At 42.5% G+C, this 19,150-nt stretch overlaps 1 protein-coding gene across 1 annotated transcript; it reads left to right on the plus strand.

The window, feature by feature from the left end:
• The first annotated feature begins 429 nt into the window (after positions 1 to 429).
• On the plus strand, positions 430 to 14,555 carry cdc42ep4a (CDC42 effector protein (Rho GTPase binding) 4a). Its single transcript, XM_042394136.1, has 2 exons — positions 430 to 680; positions 11,328 to 14,555. The coding sequence occupies exon 2, from the start codon at positions 11,484 to 11,486 to the stop codon at positions 12,540 to 12,542; it is 1,059 nt and encodes a 352-aa protein (XP_042250070.1). The 5' UTR covers positions 430 to 680; positions 11,328 to 11,483; the 3' UTR covers positions 12,543 to 14,555.
• Positions 14,556 to 19,150: the final 4,595 nt, after the last annotated feature.

Genomic DNA, 19,150 nt, shown 5'->3' on the forward strand with positions numbered 1-19,150 from the left:
AGTATGTTCATTGTTGTCACGGAGGATGACCATGCACATTTTCTCTTTCATTCTTAACTCTTCACAATCATTCACAATCAGCCCTTTTTTTTTGTAATATCACAAAGTGAAAGTTACAGCTACCTTACTGAAAGCACAACCTTGGCTAAGGACAAAACTGCTATTTGCAAGTTTCACCAATTCTTTGCAGCCTTGCATGCTTAATTAATATTTCCTTTCCTGGTAGCAAGCACGGGTAAGACAGAGCTAATAAAATTCTTATTTCCTGTTAATCATTTTCATAGTGTGTCGTTAGTGTGCATCATGACACAGATCCGGCCTATCAGAGTGCAGGAAATGAGACTGAGCCTGTCTGAGTGGCCCCATGCTGGCAGCCTGTGTCTTTAAGGAGCCATGTAAAGAGGGCGTGTTCAAACACACTACTGAGGCAGGAGGAGGCATTGTAGTGAGTTATTGCGCTTCAGAGCAGCAGCACCGCTTCTGAGGATGCGGTGACAGCAGCAGTAACACTTCTCGGAAAAAGAAAACAGCCTCTCTGTCCAACAGTGTTATTTGGATTCCCGTGAACTGCTGATCTGAACGTTGAACATCTCATTTCCTTTGACGAATGCGCCCCCATTGTCAGCCTGCTGGGGGCCTAAAAGTGGAGCTGCACCCGGCTTTTATGAATGGGATGCTCGGTAAGTGTGTGCGCTTCAATATTTATACTCGCACTTAGATTTCAATCTATAAAATGTACCTTTGCTTTTGTTTATGATGCTCAAATGTGTATCTTTAATACTGCTGATGTAGACAGTGATTCAGCAAAGCGCACGGTGCGCAAGGCAGCTGATGCTTTGTAGTATGGCTACTTATTGTTCTCCTGCCATTGACCCACCCAGAATCAGAGCATTATTGTAATGTGATCGAAACATTAGACAATGATGAAGGCGAGAATGGATCAAGTGCTATTAAATTGAAGGCTAGAAAATTATTTTTATTATTTACTGGAGCCTTTATTTGTGGAGACAGCTGCTGTGGCGAGAATCGAGCCTGTTTTGTCTGCAGTCCTTCAGCAACAATATAAATTTAGCAATACGAATATTAATATTGGTGTTATTAGCTTGTTTGGGAAGGTTTTGAAGCCGAAATGAATGAACAATGTTGATATTTTTCACATATCACTTTCCCACAAAGGAAAACCGCAGAGGCCTTACATGAGAGCAGATGTTGAGATTCAAAATATTCAGAAGTGGGTAAAATGGGTTTGTTTATTCATTTGTTTTTTATTGTTTGTTTATTTGTTTGTTTGTTTACCAGGGACAGTGCACATTAATCAGCATTTCAGTATCCACATCAGTGTAAATGTGCCAGAGTTAGCTAATTAGTCCCTGGGTAGGTTATTACAAATTAGTGATCAAATGTCGTCAATACAATGTAATTTGGAGATGTTTACATTCTGATTTTCAGATGCACTTTTAATTACTTACTTATTAACTGTGCAAATGTATGTTTTTGTAATATTGGTTTATTTTGAACATCTGTAAACTTACTCCAGAGTCAGTGAAATGTCTTTCTGGGCAGTAGGGGGACTTGAATTAGGGCACATCCAGTTTTATATGATGACTTAATGTCATCACACATTACACACGTTCTGCCCCAACATGCGGTGTAGGCCTGTCCTGTTTGTCTAGTTCATTACCCACAGTGCCTGTTGACTTGGCAGTCTTGTTCAGTTTGCTTGGCAGGGGTGTCATGATGGCATCTGATGAGCTCATTGGCTGGGATAAGGTAATGGACTTCAGGTCTGTAGGCCATCACTCAATCACTGCCATACTGATAAGAACTCCTTAGCATTTGTTTGAGGAGATAATCTTATCAGTGGTCTGCTTGTGGGGCGAATTGGGTGGCTTTTCTTTGTTTTTGCAGGTTTAAATGTGACATTTGACCTGAGTTATCCAAAATACACAGAGGGCTTTGTAAGATGTCAAATTGCTCCACCTGGACGCTGTGATGGATTAAGGTGGACGACACAGCAAACAAACAAGCCTCATCTCTAGGATGTATATGCCATGGCTTAGCTTGTTTACCTTTTCACAGAAATGCCTCTGAAATGCCTTTCAGGACGGGCGACTCATTTAAAACCGGTCTGCACAGGTTCTGCTCCCTCTACTTTTTTCTGTTTCTTAAATTACAAAGTATCTAATTGCCTGCAGGAGACATGTGTTTAGTGCCTGAAGGTGAAAGTTATCCTTCCTCCATGTGGTGTTGGACACTGTGCCAAGCACTCTGTTATGGGGCACTGCTCAGTGTAGACCGCATTTGCTGGCTCATAGCCCAGAAAACACAACCTGCTCTGAATTTTGTTTACAAAAAAGAGTGGTTTAACGTACTTTCATTTCGACAATAATCAGCACCTCAAGACACCCTCTTCAGTAGTGCTGGAGTGCAACTTTAGTATGTTATTTGTGGCCAGTGAGTGTATAGACCTGCATCCATGTTTGAACATGTCTGCAGTTTGTGTGCTCGTTTGAGGCAATGCGTGTGTCCTGTCCAGCCCCTTTGCATTCCAGGAAATACCGACATAAACTGTTATTTTTTTCCCGGAGGAATGCCTCTGAGGATGCGATAGTGAACTGCTGGATTATTATAGAGGACATGACAAGTCTTTTGAAGGATGTGTAGCACAAATCTATCATATTGGATTGTTGACATTGTTCTTAATTACTACCACAGGTCTACAAATGATACACATAAATCCTAACCCGACGCGCCAGATGGTTTGTTACACAAAAGCATCTGAGAAGTTGTCCTTGGAGACTGTTTGGAAAGGGGAGGGCACTTTCAAAAAAACACTTGGAAGGTGATTGGATGAATCTCACCTCCCTCTCACCGTCTATTACTGTCTTACCTTGCGAGGCAGCTGGATTCACAACGCCGATTGGTCCGAACCAACGGTGGTTCGGACACAAGTGTGTAAACTTGAAGCCCCACAAGTTGGATTCTCACGTGATCTCGTGATGTCGTGATCTCACGAATCCAGCTGCCTCGCAAAGCAACATAAATCCCAGCTGAGGGAAAATTTAATTGTTGTAGAAAACCTCCGTTCTCTCAGTACAGAATTTATGGACACAGTTGGCTTGTTTGCAACAGTTCATCAGTTCACTTCCACGACCTTTTTTTATAACCTTGTTGTCTCACCATCAAATCCTAAAGGCGTCTCATGTGTCAGTGTGTGAATGTTGTGTTTGTTCCTGTGCCTTTTGTTTAGCAGCATTGTTTTCTGGTCTGCATTGTGACCCAGTATGCTGGGGTTAGTACTGTAAGCCAGAGGAAATGTTTATTCTGTTGTGCCATCCTGTTTCCTTGTCACTAGTTGTAAATATTGAATGGAGTTGATATCAGGGTAGCGTTAAGACAGTGACAATGGCTTATAATCTTAAACCGCTCAAAATGTTCTCAAGTCTGTGCAGAAGAATTTGTTAGTTGTGTTGTTTGTTTTATTTTTTGGCACAAAGTCATTTTGTATTTCAATCTGAGTCAGTCTCTTCTATTTTATTTGATTTGTATAAATCCAATAATTCAATATTAAATTCTAAAAAAGATGCAACACATGCAATCTTCATCCACTCAAGAGTGTAGAATACTCCTCTGCTGGCACAGTTTGCCATACACAAGTCAAGTAGTTTCTTGTATATTTTTTTCAAATATAATCTTTGACAAAAAGAGTCCTCAGCTGTTTGATAGCTGCTTCTCTGGCTTCCCTCCAGCCAGCGCATTTTGTTGCTTTTCTGCTGCTCTGACCCTATAATTATGGCACTCTTTCACTTTAAAGCAAGATGCTCTGGATCCCATAATTTCCCCGCATTCTTTCCATCGGAGGAGTACAGGTTTTCACTCGAGTGTTTCAAAATGTAAGCATACTCCATCTTCTGCGGCTCTTAAGAGACACCTGGCCAGTCTCTGTCAGTCTGTTTTGGGTGACGATACAGACACCTGGGCCTGAGGCTGTCATCAGCTGTGACTCAGCTACGTGCTATGGAGAAGATCCGGTTGGAGTCCTCTTCTAAAATAATTAGTATCACTGACCTTCAGGCACTCCACATACTGATATGTTGCATTTATGGCTGTTGTTGAGCATACAGCTTCAACAGTGGCCCGCATCCCTGTAGGTTATTAAAACTCTGTGTTGATGGAGATATGAGCTGTGTTTGTTTGGTTAGCCCATCAGTAATACAGAGTGATGGAGCACAGCCTTGTTGATATTGTGAGTGGTCAGGAAGGGCAGGCTGAGTAGATTTCCGGAGAGATGGGAGGCTTTATTAGCTCATTTTCTCCCTGCCCTTCCTGTGGACGTACCCCCTAACACGACAGCATGTTTCTCTGTGAAAAAAAACTTACATCACATGTGGCTATGCAATCTGTGCTTTTGAGAAGCAGTAGACTAAAGCCGTTTTCTCGTATGAACTCCAATGCCCTTTCACACATGTAGCACACAACGGGAGATTGTCTGTGTCAGATGTGTTCTCAGCTACTAGAAATACTCTGTTTGGTTTAGGTGAGGGATGGCGCCTGGGTAGAGAGCGTGCAGGAGGCTAGACAGGATGCAAAAAATACGCTGTGGTTATAAACAACCAATTCTCTCGCCGTTCATTGAATTTGTCTGACAATTTTGGCATCGGCCCTCACCAACAGAAGTTCCTGAATCCTCTTGTCTCTCCAGTCAGACATTTATATTGGCGTCATTGTGTAAATGATTCTTCCTCTTCACCCTCGGATGTTTGTATTCTTTCGGTTTCGCGCCCGTTGATAGAAATGTCATCAACACGCCCATTGGCTTGCTCAGAATTCTCCAGACAATGACTTACTTTATTCACACGTGGGCTCAATCGGACATTACACGGACTTTGTACTAGGGAGCTGGCATGGAGCAGTCTGTTAATGTCTGGTCCAACTGATTGAGACATTTGCCTTCTCACATACACCTCCCTCCTGGTGATGTCTACATAAATTCAGGGTTGCAGTGCATGTGTGAAAGGGACTTAATTGCTGTATTGAGGTTACTGGTGTCAGTCAATCATCTCAGCGGTAATTGGTCATATTTGAGCAATTCTACGTGCATGCACAGTTTGAGAGTGCTCAGACGTTGTTCAGACAGGGATAGTTATTAACACCCTGTGGCTAGTTGTTGATCTTGCAGGCCCAGCTGGCTCAGAGTGAAAAAAGCTGGGGAAATTTTAGCCACGTCTCATCGCTGAAGACATTCAAAATAATGTTAAGTGGTTATTTCTGGCATGCTCTCATGTTGATATCGCCAGTGTCAACCTCCTTTCTGCTCATTCTCTCTCTCTGATGATGTTGAGACACTCTAAATGCCAGACTGGTGCCAATTTTTAGCCTCCCTTCTGCCTTCATTTGTGTTTAGATGCCATGCCCAGTTAGTAGATGACGTTGATGTGGAGCCATGCTGGCTGCAATTTCACTAGCATGTTTGTAACTTACATTCTGATAAGAGCAAGGAGTAGGAATGAGCGTTATTGTGTGTGTGAAAACGATGTTTATCAGTCTTGCTTCTCCCGCAGAATACTTTTCATTCTTCAGTGTGTTGAGCTGGATAGAATACAGCATTCTTGTCTGCCATCTGCTGTTTGTGTCTCTAATATAAGCTGTCAGTTTCATCAAAGCGCGGGGGCCGAGAGAAAGAGACGGAGTGTCGTGTCTGGAGGCTGTGTTGGCTGTAAATGTAAAAGAAACAAGTCATCTCCTCTTGGGTGTCAGAGGTCAGCTGGTACATGTCGAGCTGATTCGCTGCAGGTCTGTTCTCTGCCAGAACCCTTTCATTGGCTGATGGGGCTCTTCTTTTGAAAGCTATTATAGTGTCCTCGTCATTATCTGTTCGTCATTTTTCCTTCTTCTCGCTGGCTTGTCTGATCTATATGTGTGACAAATAGGGAGTTTTATAGTTGGCCTATTGATGATTATGATGACACTTTTAAGTTTGAAGGGTTGCTCTATTAATACAGCCTTGATTCCATACTGGTTATGTGGAACAGTCGTTGTATAATCTTTTACCAGCTCTGATGGCTATTTTTGAACACTGCTGAATTCTTGTAAGTTTGTTCATCCCATCCAAGCTGCTTACCGCTAATATTCCACTCACTGATAGACGGATAGCAATAGATTTAGTACTCAGAGATAGGAATGCCAATTGAAAAACCCGCAGGCACTTTTTTTTTTTTAGCAGGGAAGCTCTAAAAATCTGTTATGCTTTCTTCCTAACTTAGCAGAATTTCCTGCTGGGTGAGGTGATATTAGCATAACAAACCTGCCTCACACCAGCGTGCCAGGTATGAGTGGGGATGGCAAAAACACTGTCATGTGATTTTTTTTCTTTTTGTGCCTCCACGATGGCGACAGTCATGGCCGGAGGCATTATGTTTTTGGGTTGTTTGTCCATCCCGTTCTCATGAATGTGATATCTCAGGAACGCCTTGAGGAAATATCTTCAAATTTGGAACAAACGTCCAATTGGACTCAAGGATGAACTGATTAGATTTTGGTAGTCAAAGGTCAAGGTCACTGTGATCTCATTCACACAAATGTCTAAAAGGATAAAATGATGAAGTGATGTCATTTTATATCCAAATAGTCTCTAAGTGAAGACAGCATGTTTCTCACTGGAAATTATTCACTGGAATCATACATGTCAATGTAGTGATAACTTCCATTTGTGCAGTCATTTTTTCTTCTCCTTCCTGTCCTCAGAGACTTTATTGTTGCATTTTGGAGAAATCGTTTTAGTATTTAAGGTGTTTTTACTTGCGGTTGAGGATATATCTCATTTTAGCTTTATTAGGAAAATAACTGTCTTTTCTCACTTGTATAATTTCATTATATGTCAGAATGTAATTAAACAGTTGGTCATTAAAAACTAACACACATACAGAGACCAAGGCTTATGTGAACACTGACTGGTCAGCAAGTGCAGGAAAAGTCTGTTACCATCGTACCAGCGTTTCCCCCACATTTCACAGCTACAGATTTTGGATTTGCCGTGCTCTTTAGACCACAGAGGATTTACACTTTGATCAAAATGAGCCCTTGGCTTTCTTGGCATATTGGAACTGCATGGTGGAGAATAGCATGGCAAATGGGCAGCAGGGGCAGGAGGGCACTGAGGAGATACCCTGTAGGTCAACAACTTGAACAGAATTCACAACACGACAAGCAAATGGTATGCCTCTCAGAGTGCCCCAAATGGGCCATTTAAGCAACTGTTAAATCTGGCTTTTATGTAAGTAGGAGGGCTTTATTTGTAAATTCTCATTAAATCAGCATGTTCTCTCATTGCTGTGTTTATCTCAGAGGGCGTCAAGTAAAGTCAATTTTATTTATATAGCACCAAATTGCAACAGAAGCATCAGCTTGATGTCTGTTGTTCCCTGCCTGTGTGATTGAGAGATAATGTGATTTCTACTGTTTGTCCTAGGGCTGCTCCTTCCTAAATGAGATATTCAGGCCCGCTAACTGAGTTGCGTGACAGATACCTATCTACTAAAGGCTATTTGTCTGCTTAATTACTGGAACGTGTGTGTGTGTGTGTGTGTGTGTGTGCGTACTAGCCTATTCCTGAACAGTATACCTCTTGTCAGTGTTGCACTTAAAAATGCAAGAATGGATGAGAGCTTTCACTGACAAATGGGATTGCAAATGGTATGACTGTGACTGTCAGGCTAATTTTCAGACCGAGCAGTTTTGAAGTGTCAGTAGGTCAGAGGAAACCAGCAGTTTTAGTCCCTGTTTTTTCACGCAGATTTGGGTGCATGTGGCCTCCCATCCCCTAAAATCATTTCGCCCTCAGGTCATTCAGTTGGCCATCCAGGTCAGTGGCTTCAAATGAGGCAGACGGAGAGCTCCCAAAACTGCAGCAGCCGTCCTCTCCCAGACAGCAGAATACACGCTGGATGAATGAAGTACAAAGAAGATGCATCAATACTCAATTAGGGAAATGGCCCATTAGACATGTTTCAGAGTGAGCGTGTGTGTGCGTGTGTGTGTCTGTGAGTAATCTCTTGTGTATTAGTCTTGACTGGCCTAGTGTGAGAGTATTGACAAGAGAAGGAGGTCGATATCATTCTTTGATTTCCTGTATAAATTCACTGTCTTCTGTTTGGGGTTTTTTGTGCTGTGTCCATTTTAATGGATGCATGTTAACTGTGAGTGATTTGAGTCATCGCTTAGGTTTACAGCGGACGTGTGTGTTCACTTCCTCTGATGAAGCATCTGTCTAGTTGTTGTGTTGAGAAATGACTGCGGCATTTCCTTTGAGTTACAATTCTCCCAGGTGTACAAATTGAGGTTGCGCTCTGATTTAGTGCTGCTTTTTTCACCCGTTCAGTAGCACGGGTTCTATTTTCTTCTTTCTATGTTATTTCTGTGCTTTAACCTCAGACGATTTGGGTGTGTATTTTTTTTTCCCACAAAGTAGTGGCTATAACCATATCATATTTAAGCAGATTTAGAACCCCCCCATTAACCCCGGCTAGGTATTTATATTGATAAAATGTGTATGTGATCTATAAACAGAGGTAACATTACATTCCCATGGCATAAATACATTTGGGGAAACAGGCTGAAATATCATTTATCCAAGCAGATGTTAAAGGAAGAGAGAAGTGAAGCAGCATTGGCGATGGTTTGGAAACATTCCTAGTGTGCTCAAGTTTATACGCAGTGTGTTTGTGCATGCATGAATGCTCTGCTGCTTTTTACTCAGCAGTTGAGAAATACCACATCCACATCAAGACATCTGCAGAAATATTCAAAATTCTTCAAAAAGTCTACATATCATTTAGATAATATTTAAGGTCTGTGGGTCAGAGAAGTGTGCAGTGAGTGTTAGTTTTTCAAGACCTTATAAATGGTTTCCGATTACGCTGTCAAAATAAAATGATGCAGACATGTTTCATTCGCTCGTCCTGCCTGTTTCTGTCCCACATTCTGTGTCTCCAGTGGGCTCTGCTGTAGCCAGACCCCGAGTGTTGTGAAAGTCTGTTTATGAAGTCAATCCCCCCGCTGTGACCCCGTGGTTCCCACGCTAACTGCCTGCTGCCTTCTCAGGCCCTTTTCCACTTTTTCATTCACGTGTACACCCACACGTGCATGTACACACACTTTCGCAAGGATACACAAAGCTATAAATATAGCAGGGCTGTGAATCAGGTTTGAGGTGGCTGCAAATGGCCTGTGCGGCCGCATAGCTGCCTGGATCTGGTTTAGATTGAACTGATGAAGAACAGTCTGCCTGCTGGTCTGTGACAAATTTCTGGACCCATGTCCCTACAATGGGCAATATTGAGCTTTTCAGCTTGATCCTGGCCAGGGGGCGGGGGGGATTGAAATGTAGGGGGCGGGCTTTTACCATCTCCTCTTGTTTCATCTGCTGGTTGTTTTTTCCCTGTCTGTTTATGCCACCCAGAAGCAACTAGTCAGAAAAAACTTGTTTTTTGGCTAGGTGTGAACTATGTCTCTCCCCCTCATTATCCCCCCCCCCCCCCAAAAAAACAAATCAGAACATGTAGCTGCAATAATAAACATGTTTTATCCAAAAAAGGGCTTTTTGTTTGTGTGTTTTGGCACAAAACCATTTGGAGTTCATGGAATCTTTTCATGGTGTCTAAGCCTCAGTTAAAAGTTCTACAATCTTACACGTACTTTATTAATTTTTATAAATTAATTTCTGTTTTGTCATTTAAAAAGTACGCAAAACATAGATGTAGTAAATGAGCAGAAACATAGCAGACCTCACATTCAAAGCTTGTATTGTCTGAGCTGTAGGTTGACACAGAAGGAGGCCATGTGTTTAAGCCTGCAACACAGAAGGAGGCCATGTGTTGCATGCTTCTATGAAGCCTGAAGCCGAGTGCAGCCCATGACAGGAAATGCTGTCGCTTGCTTGCAGGAGGGTGTTTCCATAGCAACCGAGGCAGGTGAAGGTATTAACAGGAAAAGGAGTAGAGGCTCAGCTGGCAAAGACGGGGGGGAAGATCCTGCCACATTAAACAGCCTCCCAACGGCATTTCTACCAAAAACAGTTCTGACTTCAATATATTTTGAAGGCTTTGCTGTAGAAAACCAAAGTCAAAGTTAAGTCGCTGACTGTTTTGATGATCTTCCTATGTCAGTGTGAGTAAACAAAGATAGAGGCGAGCCAGAGCAGACTTAACATAGCAAGGTAAGCGTTTTCTTCAGGCCTGCTTTCGTGAAGCCGTAGAGATTTTCCACCCACATCCAGAGGTGCATGTGTTTTTGATGCATGTCTGTAGAAACTGCTTGCACTTCATTTTGCAGACCACCATGGCAGTGCTCTTTTCATGTATGGATCACTAATGAGAAAACCCTGCTCCTATCCTCCAGTGCAGTACCTGTGGAAGCATCAGTCTTGCGTAAGGTTTTCTCTGTTTGGACTACATGTTTCAATAATGCAGGAGGACGTTTTCTATCAGCTGTCAGTCACAAATCTCTAAGGGCTTAAACACTGTTGTCTAAGAGGAAGATGATTAGGGAATATTTTCTGTTATTTCCCGTCCCTCCAATTGCAATTCCATATACATTTGTCAAAACAATGTCAATTGCATGCCCAGATGACAGGAGTGTTATTGTTCTCTGATGCTTGTATAATTGACTTCTTTTGCCTGAAGAAAGATTACTTTTTTATTGTATACACTGTGAGTCAAAGTTGAACTTCACACCAGAAAATCCCTAGGAGCTCTTGACTACCCCTCTCCAATTTATGTTGGTCTGTGGTTGCTGTTTTGGTCTCAATTATAATGCAGTTTTAAAGCAGAATCCTGTGGTGATCCCCATCTTTTTTTTTCCCAGTGCATTTTAGAGGTCATCTCACATTGATGTTGGAGTGCTGCTTATCATTATGGAGTTGCATAATTGATAGCTTCGGCTCTTGTAATTAGTGGAACATGGAACAAAATTCCTAGAAATATTTTTGTTTACTTAATGGGATTTAACAGCCATATGTGAATATTGTGCAACATAAGGTGGAAGTTGTGCAGTAAATAGATGAGATCATTTGAGCTTGAAGACTTTAAGCTCCTCATTTGCTTTATGTTTCAGTTGATTTGAGCCTCTTTATTTTTGTTTGGTGTGACACTGTAGAGTGGTGTTTCCTGTGTCTTAGTAAGTGGGTTTGTACATGACTTAAACTGTCTTTTTTTTAATTGTGCATTAAGTTTTGACTGATGTATCACTTAAAAAGTGTTAGTTTTTTTGTGTTGTATTTTAAATTGAGTTTAGGTTTTGTGTAATATATTTACTTTATTTTCATTTTTCAGGTTCCCATGCTGACTGGAATTGAGGTGCATCAACATTCATTCCAAGGTCTCTAACAAGGATTGTACTGAAGATTTGGGAGCTCTTTTTGTAGCCTGACCACATCGCTCTACTACCTCTTTGTGCAAGCAACAACAACAAACTCCTAATCAGCCACCATGCCAATCCTAAAACAACTAGTGTCTGGCTCCTCACAGACCAAGCGTCGCTCACGCATGGACCTGACCAGGGAGATGATCAGTGCTCCTCTGGGTGACTTCCGCCACACCATGCATGTAGGCCGCAGTGGTGATGCCTTCGGTGACACCTCCTTCCTCAGCACCCGCTCAGGAGAACCTCCCTCTGAGACCACATCCTTCCCTCGCTCTCCCCGACCTGGCCTCCTGTCTCGCACTTTCAGGAGCAGCAAGCGCTCCCAGTCTGTGACCAGAGTGGACCAGCAGAGAGACAACTCCCTGATGGTCCCTGGAGAGTCACCTACCTACGTGAAGAATGCCATGTCCCTGCCCTTCCTTAATGATGAAGACCGAGGGGATGATCTGGTGGCAAAGAGTCTGTCCTCCAGTCCTTTAAAGCAGCACGGGGAGGTAGATGGGAGAGGTGCGGCTGCAGCTGCTCACTTCCTGGAGCTAGAAGAACGGAGCTTTGGTGAGCTGACTGAGCTTCCAGAGAGCTCCCGCCACTTCGGAGGTGGAATGAAGCACGCCGAGTCAGTTATGTCCTTCCACGTCGACCTTGGACCCTCCATGCTGGGTGAAATCCTGGGGGTTATGGAGAAGGAGGATGACGATCTTGGCTATGAGGAAGGCAAGAGCAGTGAGGGCCGTGCCTCACCACCCCTCAGCACCCACGGAGAGGAAGAGGATGACATGGAGAGGAGACAGGATGAGAATACAGAGGAGCAGGTGGTGGCGGAGGAAATCGCAGAAGAATTGCAGCAGCAGCAGGCCTCTTTGCATCAAGCCAGCTCTGTAGATCTGGAGCCTGAGCATGGAGGACCCTACACCCCAGAGTACACCCCAGAGACAAGGCCAAAGCACTTGCAGCATCTAGACAGCTGCTCTGTGTCCAGCTCTGGCTCTGCTGCCCTGGATGAGAAACCAAACAGCCAGACATATGCAGGAGATACAGACAGCGCCACCTTCAGTGCCCCGCCTGAGGAGGAAAGCAACTTCTCCTCTTTCTTGGAGGATGAAGATGATGAGATTCGCGTATGAGATTCTAAAGCCTTTAAAAAAAAAATAGGACAGAGCTCTGGAAGGCGTTTATTTGAAACTTGCAAGTCCTTTGACAAGTGTGGATTTGCACTTGAACCAAAATAAGACACTGTAGTCGGATACTGTGGGGATGGGATTGTGAAGAAGACTAACTTCTGTAGGTCTGCAAAAAAAAAAAAAAAAAAGAAGGATTGACTGCTACCTTAAGATGAGCCAAGACTCCCTCTATCAGAGATCCTTACCCTCCACTTTCTGTTTGTCTATCAATCCGTATCTCCCTTTGAACATTGAAGGAACTGACATGGAAGAGCAGCCACTTTTTGAATATGGAACATTCCAGAAGTAAGCGGGGAAGCAGCAAGGACTGGTTAGAAAGGAACTTTTGTAGGAAAAACACTTTCCATAACTAAGGCTCAGTTCCAGCTTTCTCTCTCTCCTCTCTCACTTGACGTGTCACATGTGCTTTTTTCATCTAGTTCGCCTCTCTTCTTGCTGCGCTTTCTCTCTCTCTGGCTGTGGGACATTATAAGGCCTGAGCTGAACAGAAGGCCCCTGTCACCACAGGATCACTGGTGGGTATCTTGTCACAATAAAGGGGGCTGTGTTTGTCACTGGAGTGTGAAGCCCTGCCTTGAGCCTCTTTCATCTGAAAATATTATAGTAAAGTGCCATAGATCTGTCATAGTTCCCCTCCTTATGTAACTCAGGGTCCTTGTGACACTGTTCAAAGGCTGCCGTTTCCTGTTGTAAAGCTGGACCACAAAGCCAAAACCAAAATTCTCTTTTGTTTTGTTTTTAATTACTGTGAGCGCCACACAGGCTTAGACTCAGTGTCAATTAGAGAAAAGCAGGGAAGTAAAGCAAATGGAGATACATTAGCCTGCATTAACTATAAAGCATGGTGTTACTACAGGAAACCAGAAGTGTGAAAAGAAAAGTAGTGTGTGGCACACCGGAGAGGGATTACAACACTGTTTGTTGCCCTCTTCCTCCAATGAACTTTTTTTTTTCATCCTGAAGCCATAATGTTCATGATTTTACAAATGTCCGTGAACTGACATGAATTGGCTATCTTTCTTTTACTAATCTGTCCTTTCAAGTAGAAACTGAAAAGAGATGATAACCACTTCCTTCCTTCCTTCCTTGTTTTTTGCACATCTGAGCAACTGCAGTGGTGCAACTGAACTGTGTAAAAGATGCTGATCCTTATTAGTCCAGGGTCAAGCCTTATGTACAAAACAGTTTCCACCACTACGTATGAGGAAGGTTTTAGGTTATGTATTGTTAAGTCAGTGCACCAGCAGGCACGATTAAACCAGACACTACTAGTATTTGGTGTTTAATACCTGTTGTTTTTATTTTCTTTGAAAAATCTTCTCTATTTGTGTTATGTCTGTTTTGAAGAGTCGGTGGAAAAAGAAGACACAGGCAGCAATAGATGCAAGAGCATTAAGAAAATATTACTATTTTTATGCAAGTTGCATAGTCATTGCAGCTTGAATGTATCTCTTGCATCATTAAAAACTGTGGACAGAAAGTATTGAGGCTCAGTTGTGCTGATTGATTTCACTGCCTTAACTGAAGCTGACAGATGTGCCAAATCATAATTATCTAGCCAAAAATAATTTGGTTGTGAAACTCACTCTTGGGAGAGCATGTCAAATCTGTCTGTCACTTCCTTCTGTGTGGTGGTAATCAATGTTGAACTTCAGTTAAGAATTTCAGCTTGCAGGTTAAAAAAAATAAAGAAATAAATAGGGTTGTAAGACCTAATATCATGCAGGAAAAATAATGAATTTGCATAACTGGACATTTATGTTGCCAATAACTCAAACACTACATAATATATTCAGGTAATTTCCACAGTTTTGTGCGAATGGGAACTTGTCTGTGTTGCCCTTTTTGTACAATGTTTATGTATATTATGCCTTATTGTTGTCTTCTTTACAGCTTCTTTCTGTACTATCCAAAATAACCTATATTTTTCAATAAAAGAAATCCTGAACATCTTTACTGCTGTATATTGTTATTTTTCCTCTGTCCTCAGTACATCAGAAGATAATTTAGTATATGTATGCATGGAGTGCTCCTCAATCAGCAGCATTAACAAAGGAATTCCTTGAGTGCTGTCTCTGTTTCCTGTCTCTATTCTCTCGCTCTCCCAGAAGAGGAAGGAAGGAAGCAATTGAGGCCTAGTTGGACATGTCTCTTATGTATTAGCTATACAAGCTGAGAATGGTGTGTTCGTGTGTGTGTATGTGTGTGTGTAAAAGATGTAAGCCTTATTTTAAAAGCTCCGCTACCCCCATGGAGCAGCTTTACGCTTCGTAACTTACCCGTGCAGATGTGGGAGGGGTGGAAGACGGATGGAGGAGGAAAGGTTTATCATTATGGATATCTGCTTTCATAAACAGGGATGACAGGTTGTTTTTTTTCACCCTGCTGATTAGAAGATGGATTACTCTGGCAGTCATGTAAGACCAAGATCCTGCTCATCATCATGGACTCCTAGCTGTTGTCAGTTTTGAGTGTACAGACCATGCTTCGGCTTTTCACACACTACTGAACCCCTCATGACTCGGGCAAAGTTCAACGCACTCTGTGTTGTTAACACTGGCTGCAGACAGTTCAAGGTCTCACCCTTCATCCATCCACATTAAAACTGCACACTGAAAACACAGCTCTAGTCCTCTTCGGTATCTTTTACCGATTCAATCTTTCATGTCCACTTTGGAGGATGTTTAATCTCCTTCCACTTTCAGGTTTTCACAGTCACATTATGCCAGCGTCCAATCTGCCAGGGGGCTGGAAAATGTCATTATTCTTACACTTGTGGTAAAAACAGGCCATTTATATTGATTGTTGTGGTCAATAGAAACCAGTAGTGCTATTGATCCTGCTTTTTTCTCTGTTTTAAGTCATTATTCTTTTAAGACATTTTTTTGTTTGTTTCTCTGAGAAGGAAAGACTAAATCTTCACTTGTCACTACTTTTGAATTTTCTTCTAAAAGTTTTGTTTTTAATCACTTCCTTGAGATAAATTATTTTTATTCATTTGTGCTGCTGGCCAGCACCGTGGAGCAGGTTGCTTTGTCCAAGTCTTGTTATGTACTGCCATCTAGTGTTTACACGATGAGGCTCACATTTGGTGATGGGTGTGTCTGTAATGGCTGATTTGACTTTGGGGTTGTAAATCGAGCTCTTAAATACCTCTGTATCATCTTACACCCGAAACATCACATTGATTGATTTGTTTTATTTTTATTTGATGCATTTTACAGTGTTACATCAAACTATTCACACTGATCACCAAACGTGCCAAGTGAGGTTATTTGGATGATTTGTAGTAAGAGGGAGGATATGAACACAACTGTTCAAGTTGAACTTGACACCGGAGACGGCTGATTTGTTCAGGAGGCTCAGCTCATCCCCCTCCCCTATAGAAACTCATTGTAATTTGAGTCTGCCTTGCAGCTGTTTCTCCCTCTCAAACACCCTGGATGTAGTTTCTCATCTGCTTCAGCAGTGGCTGTCAAATGTCATTTCCCTTTGGTTTCCAACTCGCTTTGAAAATCGTATTTTCTTACTCAAGCCACCAATGGGAGGCGCTCATTGCCTTTAGGTTTATTATGTCAGGAGCCCCTGCCTGGACCCACAACCTTTTCCGCCAAATTCCATCAGCAGACTTGCAAGTCTTCCAGGAGGCCGGCGGCATGCTGAAATCTGGAAAGTATTAAACAACCTGCTGGTGGAGGGGACTGGGGAAGGGAAGGTGGGGGGCGGATGAAGGAGAGAGAGAGGGGAAGTAAAAAGTGGGGGATGGGGGAGAAAAGAAACAGAATACAAAATTGTTCATATACCGCCCTTTGCCTGGCTCTGCTCCCTTTCCCCTCCCACACACACACACTAGTGTGTGAGCTTCCCTCAAAAATCCAGACCACTCCCCAAGCAACTCCAGCATTTTTCTTTTATGTTTGCAGCAGTATTTTGCAAGTCCTTTTTTTTTTTAATGGGTCATAAACAAACAACCAATTCTGCTATGTAGTTCTGCACTGAGGGAGAGAGGTTGGGGAGAGTGTGTGGGTGTGGTGTGTGTATGAGAGAGAGTGTGTGGAGTTGTTTGCTGGCACAGAACTGAAAGGCGAGTGCCACGGTCGAAAGCCCTGACTGTGTGTTTGTGGTTGGAAGTGAGAATGAAAAAAACTGGATGGCATCCAGACATCCTTTCCCATGTTTTGATACACATATCTCTGACCGAATGTATGCACAGTATCTGGGAGGGCATAATGTGCCTGAGAGAGAAGGCCCACCTCTGAGAAGATGTATAGAATCTGAACTGTGCCGAGATGTGTTTTTAAGCAAGCAAGCAAGAAATTAATCTCCCACAGAGCAAGATCCGTCCTCTCTGTAAAGTGTTGGTGCATACATTGATTTTCTTATTCGAAATTCTCAATAATAATTTCTTCGGTTCTGCTAGGATCTGCTCTGATAAAATTTGATGGTATTTCAAATGTCATGACATATTTGTTAGTCATTCTGTAAAGACTTTTCTCCTCGGCTGTCTTTTTATTGATTAAATCTCAACCTCTGTTCCTGGAGTAATTTATCTTTGCCTTTCCAAATGTTGCACAGCCGCCTTTAGTTCGGTCTGCCAAGTTTCAAGTAACCAAACAAAGTGTTGGACTGACCGCCTACACAAACTAACTATCTTTATCATTAGGAAACATTTTTTCCCCCTCCATGTCTTCAAAGATAGGCTAAGGTATTCCTCTAGGCCGGCAATACACAGCTATACGGATATTGGTGTTAACAGGAGCAGCGAACATAAACATTCCAGTACCCAGTGTTGACCTCTTGACCTCTAAACCCTGGAACTGCAGGGCCGGCAGCAGGAGACCACACACACGTGGGGGGAGGAGCAGGGAGGATGCAAAACTTCTCCGGTGTCCTCGCTTTAAAGACCTTCAGATGCCTGTGCTGAGGACTGTGAAAAATTAGCCCATCATCTAAACATCAGCGCAGTTCTCCTGCTCGGGGGATTGTTGCATGTGCAGGTATGTCAGAATGTGGGTATGGCTTTCTCAGATGGAAAAGTTATTCCAAGCGAAACACTGCTGCTGTCTCTCTCATTCTTCCCTAGTCGTTGTGCAATGAGCAGTTTCCTTTATAAATCTGGAGATTGTGTCATAACTTTTTTTTTTTTTTTTTTTTCTGGGCTGAACTCAAATCTTCTGCGTTAAAATGTGTTTTTCCATCTAGCAAAACCACAAGTGCTAAAACCGCCTTCAACCCAGCAAGACTGCACCATGTACTCACTAAGTTTTATTGTTCTTTTTTGCTATGAATGAACAGACAGCCAGAACAATATGTCATTTGTTTTTGTTTCAAAGTAACGATTTCAAAAGTCAGTCGCTGTTCTATTTTCTGCATCCGGCATGTTTGCGCGAAAAATCTGGATGTGGAGGACTCATTTTTGCCATAAGCACAGAAACAATGATTCACCCCCTCATTTTCCATTCTTTCCTTCTGTCTGCATGGTGCTGTGCTAACCCTGTCTCACTCCACTGAAGAGAAGAGCGGTTCCTGCAGCCATGTGCGTCCTCAGGAGGTCTGGCCTGGCCTCCACTCAGCCATGACCGCATAGGATGGGACTGGGGGCTCTGCTGCTCTCTACCCCCTTATCTCTGCCGTAGGCTACCTCCTTTCCAAAGCCTGTCCACGGCTGGCTGACACTCCACACATACTACACTCCTCCAGACACCCACACTTTAGGTTGCTGTCAAATATTAACCTCCACACGTTAAGTTTTAACTAACTGTTGATAATATAAAGTCCTTATCTTAAAATTTAGAGTTAGGAGAGCACTGTAAATTGAGTAAAAGAAATTGGGGATGTAGCCCATTGGTGGGAACTGTCAATTTATAAATTAACCCAGGATTGATAAAAAGAGGCTTTAGATGTTGATCACACAGTGAGTCTACATCCATACCGACATAGACTTGGCACCATCCCAACAGAGGCTGTATGTCCATACAATACCTTCCTTGTTTAATAGACATTGTGTGCCCACTGTGGAGCCAAATGCTCTAAAGTTGACCAGGAAGTAAGGGGTCATAATAGGTCACTTCCCATAGGGCAGCTTTAAACTTTGACCTTCTAGTCCTTCTTCAACTTAATTCTCCCTCTCTGCCAATATAATGAGTGATATTCACCACAGGGGCCGAGGGAAGGACAATCTCAGAAGTTGACGCCTTCAGAAATTTGATGATTATCTGGAAATGAGTCACTTTGCACAACTCATTTCTTTTATAGATTTCCTCTTTTCATCCTCAGTCTAAAAGTTATTTTAGTATATATTGGCCTTGCATGTTGAAAAGTAAACTCCGAACATCTCTGTGTTTCTCCATACTAATTTCAGCTTTTCACATTCTCAACTGTGTTTTAAATTAAGATTGCACATGCGCATGTAAGTTTTGAATTTGAAATTTTTAGGATAAGATATGCAGCTGGACCCCATAATAGTGACATCACCTCAAAGTGATGACTTCACAGCTATTTTAGAAGGTATTTAAACTTTTCTCCGTTCACTTCTTACTTCATATTCGGTT

Source organism: Thunnus maccoyii, chromosome 18 (genome assembly GCF_910596095.1).
Source record: "Thunnus maccoyii chromosome 18, fThuMac1.1, whole genome shotgun sequence".
NCBI classification, from domain to species: Eukaryota; Metazoa; Chordata; class Actinopteri; order Scombriformes; family Scombridae; genus Thunnus; species Thunnus maccoyii.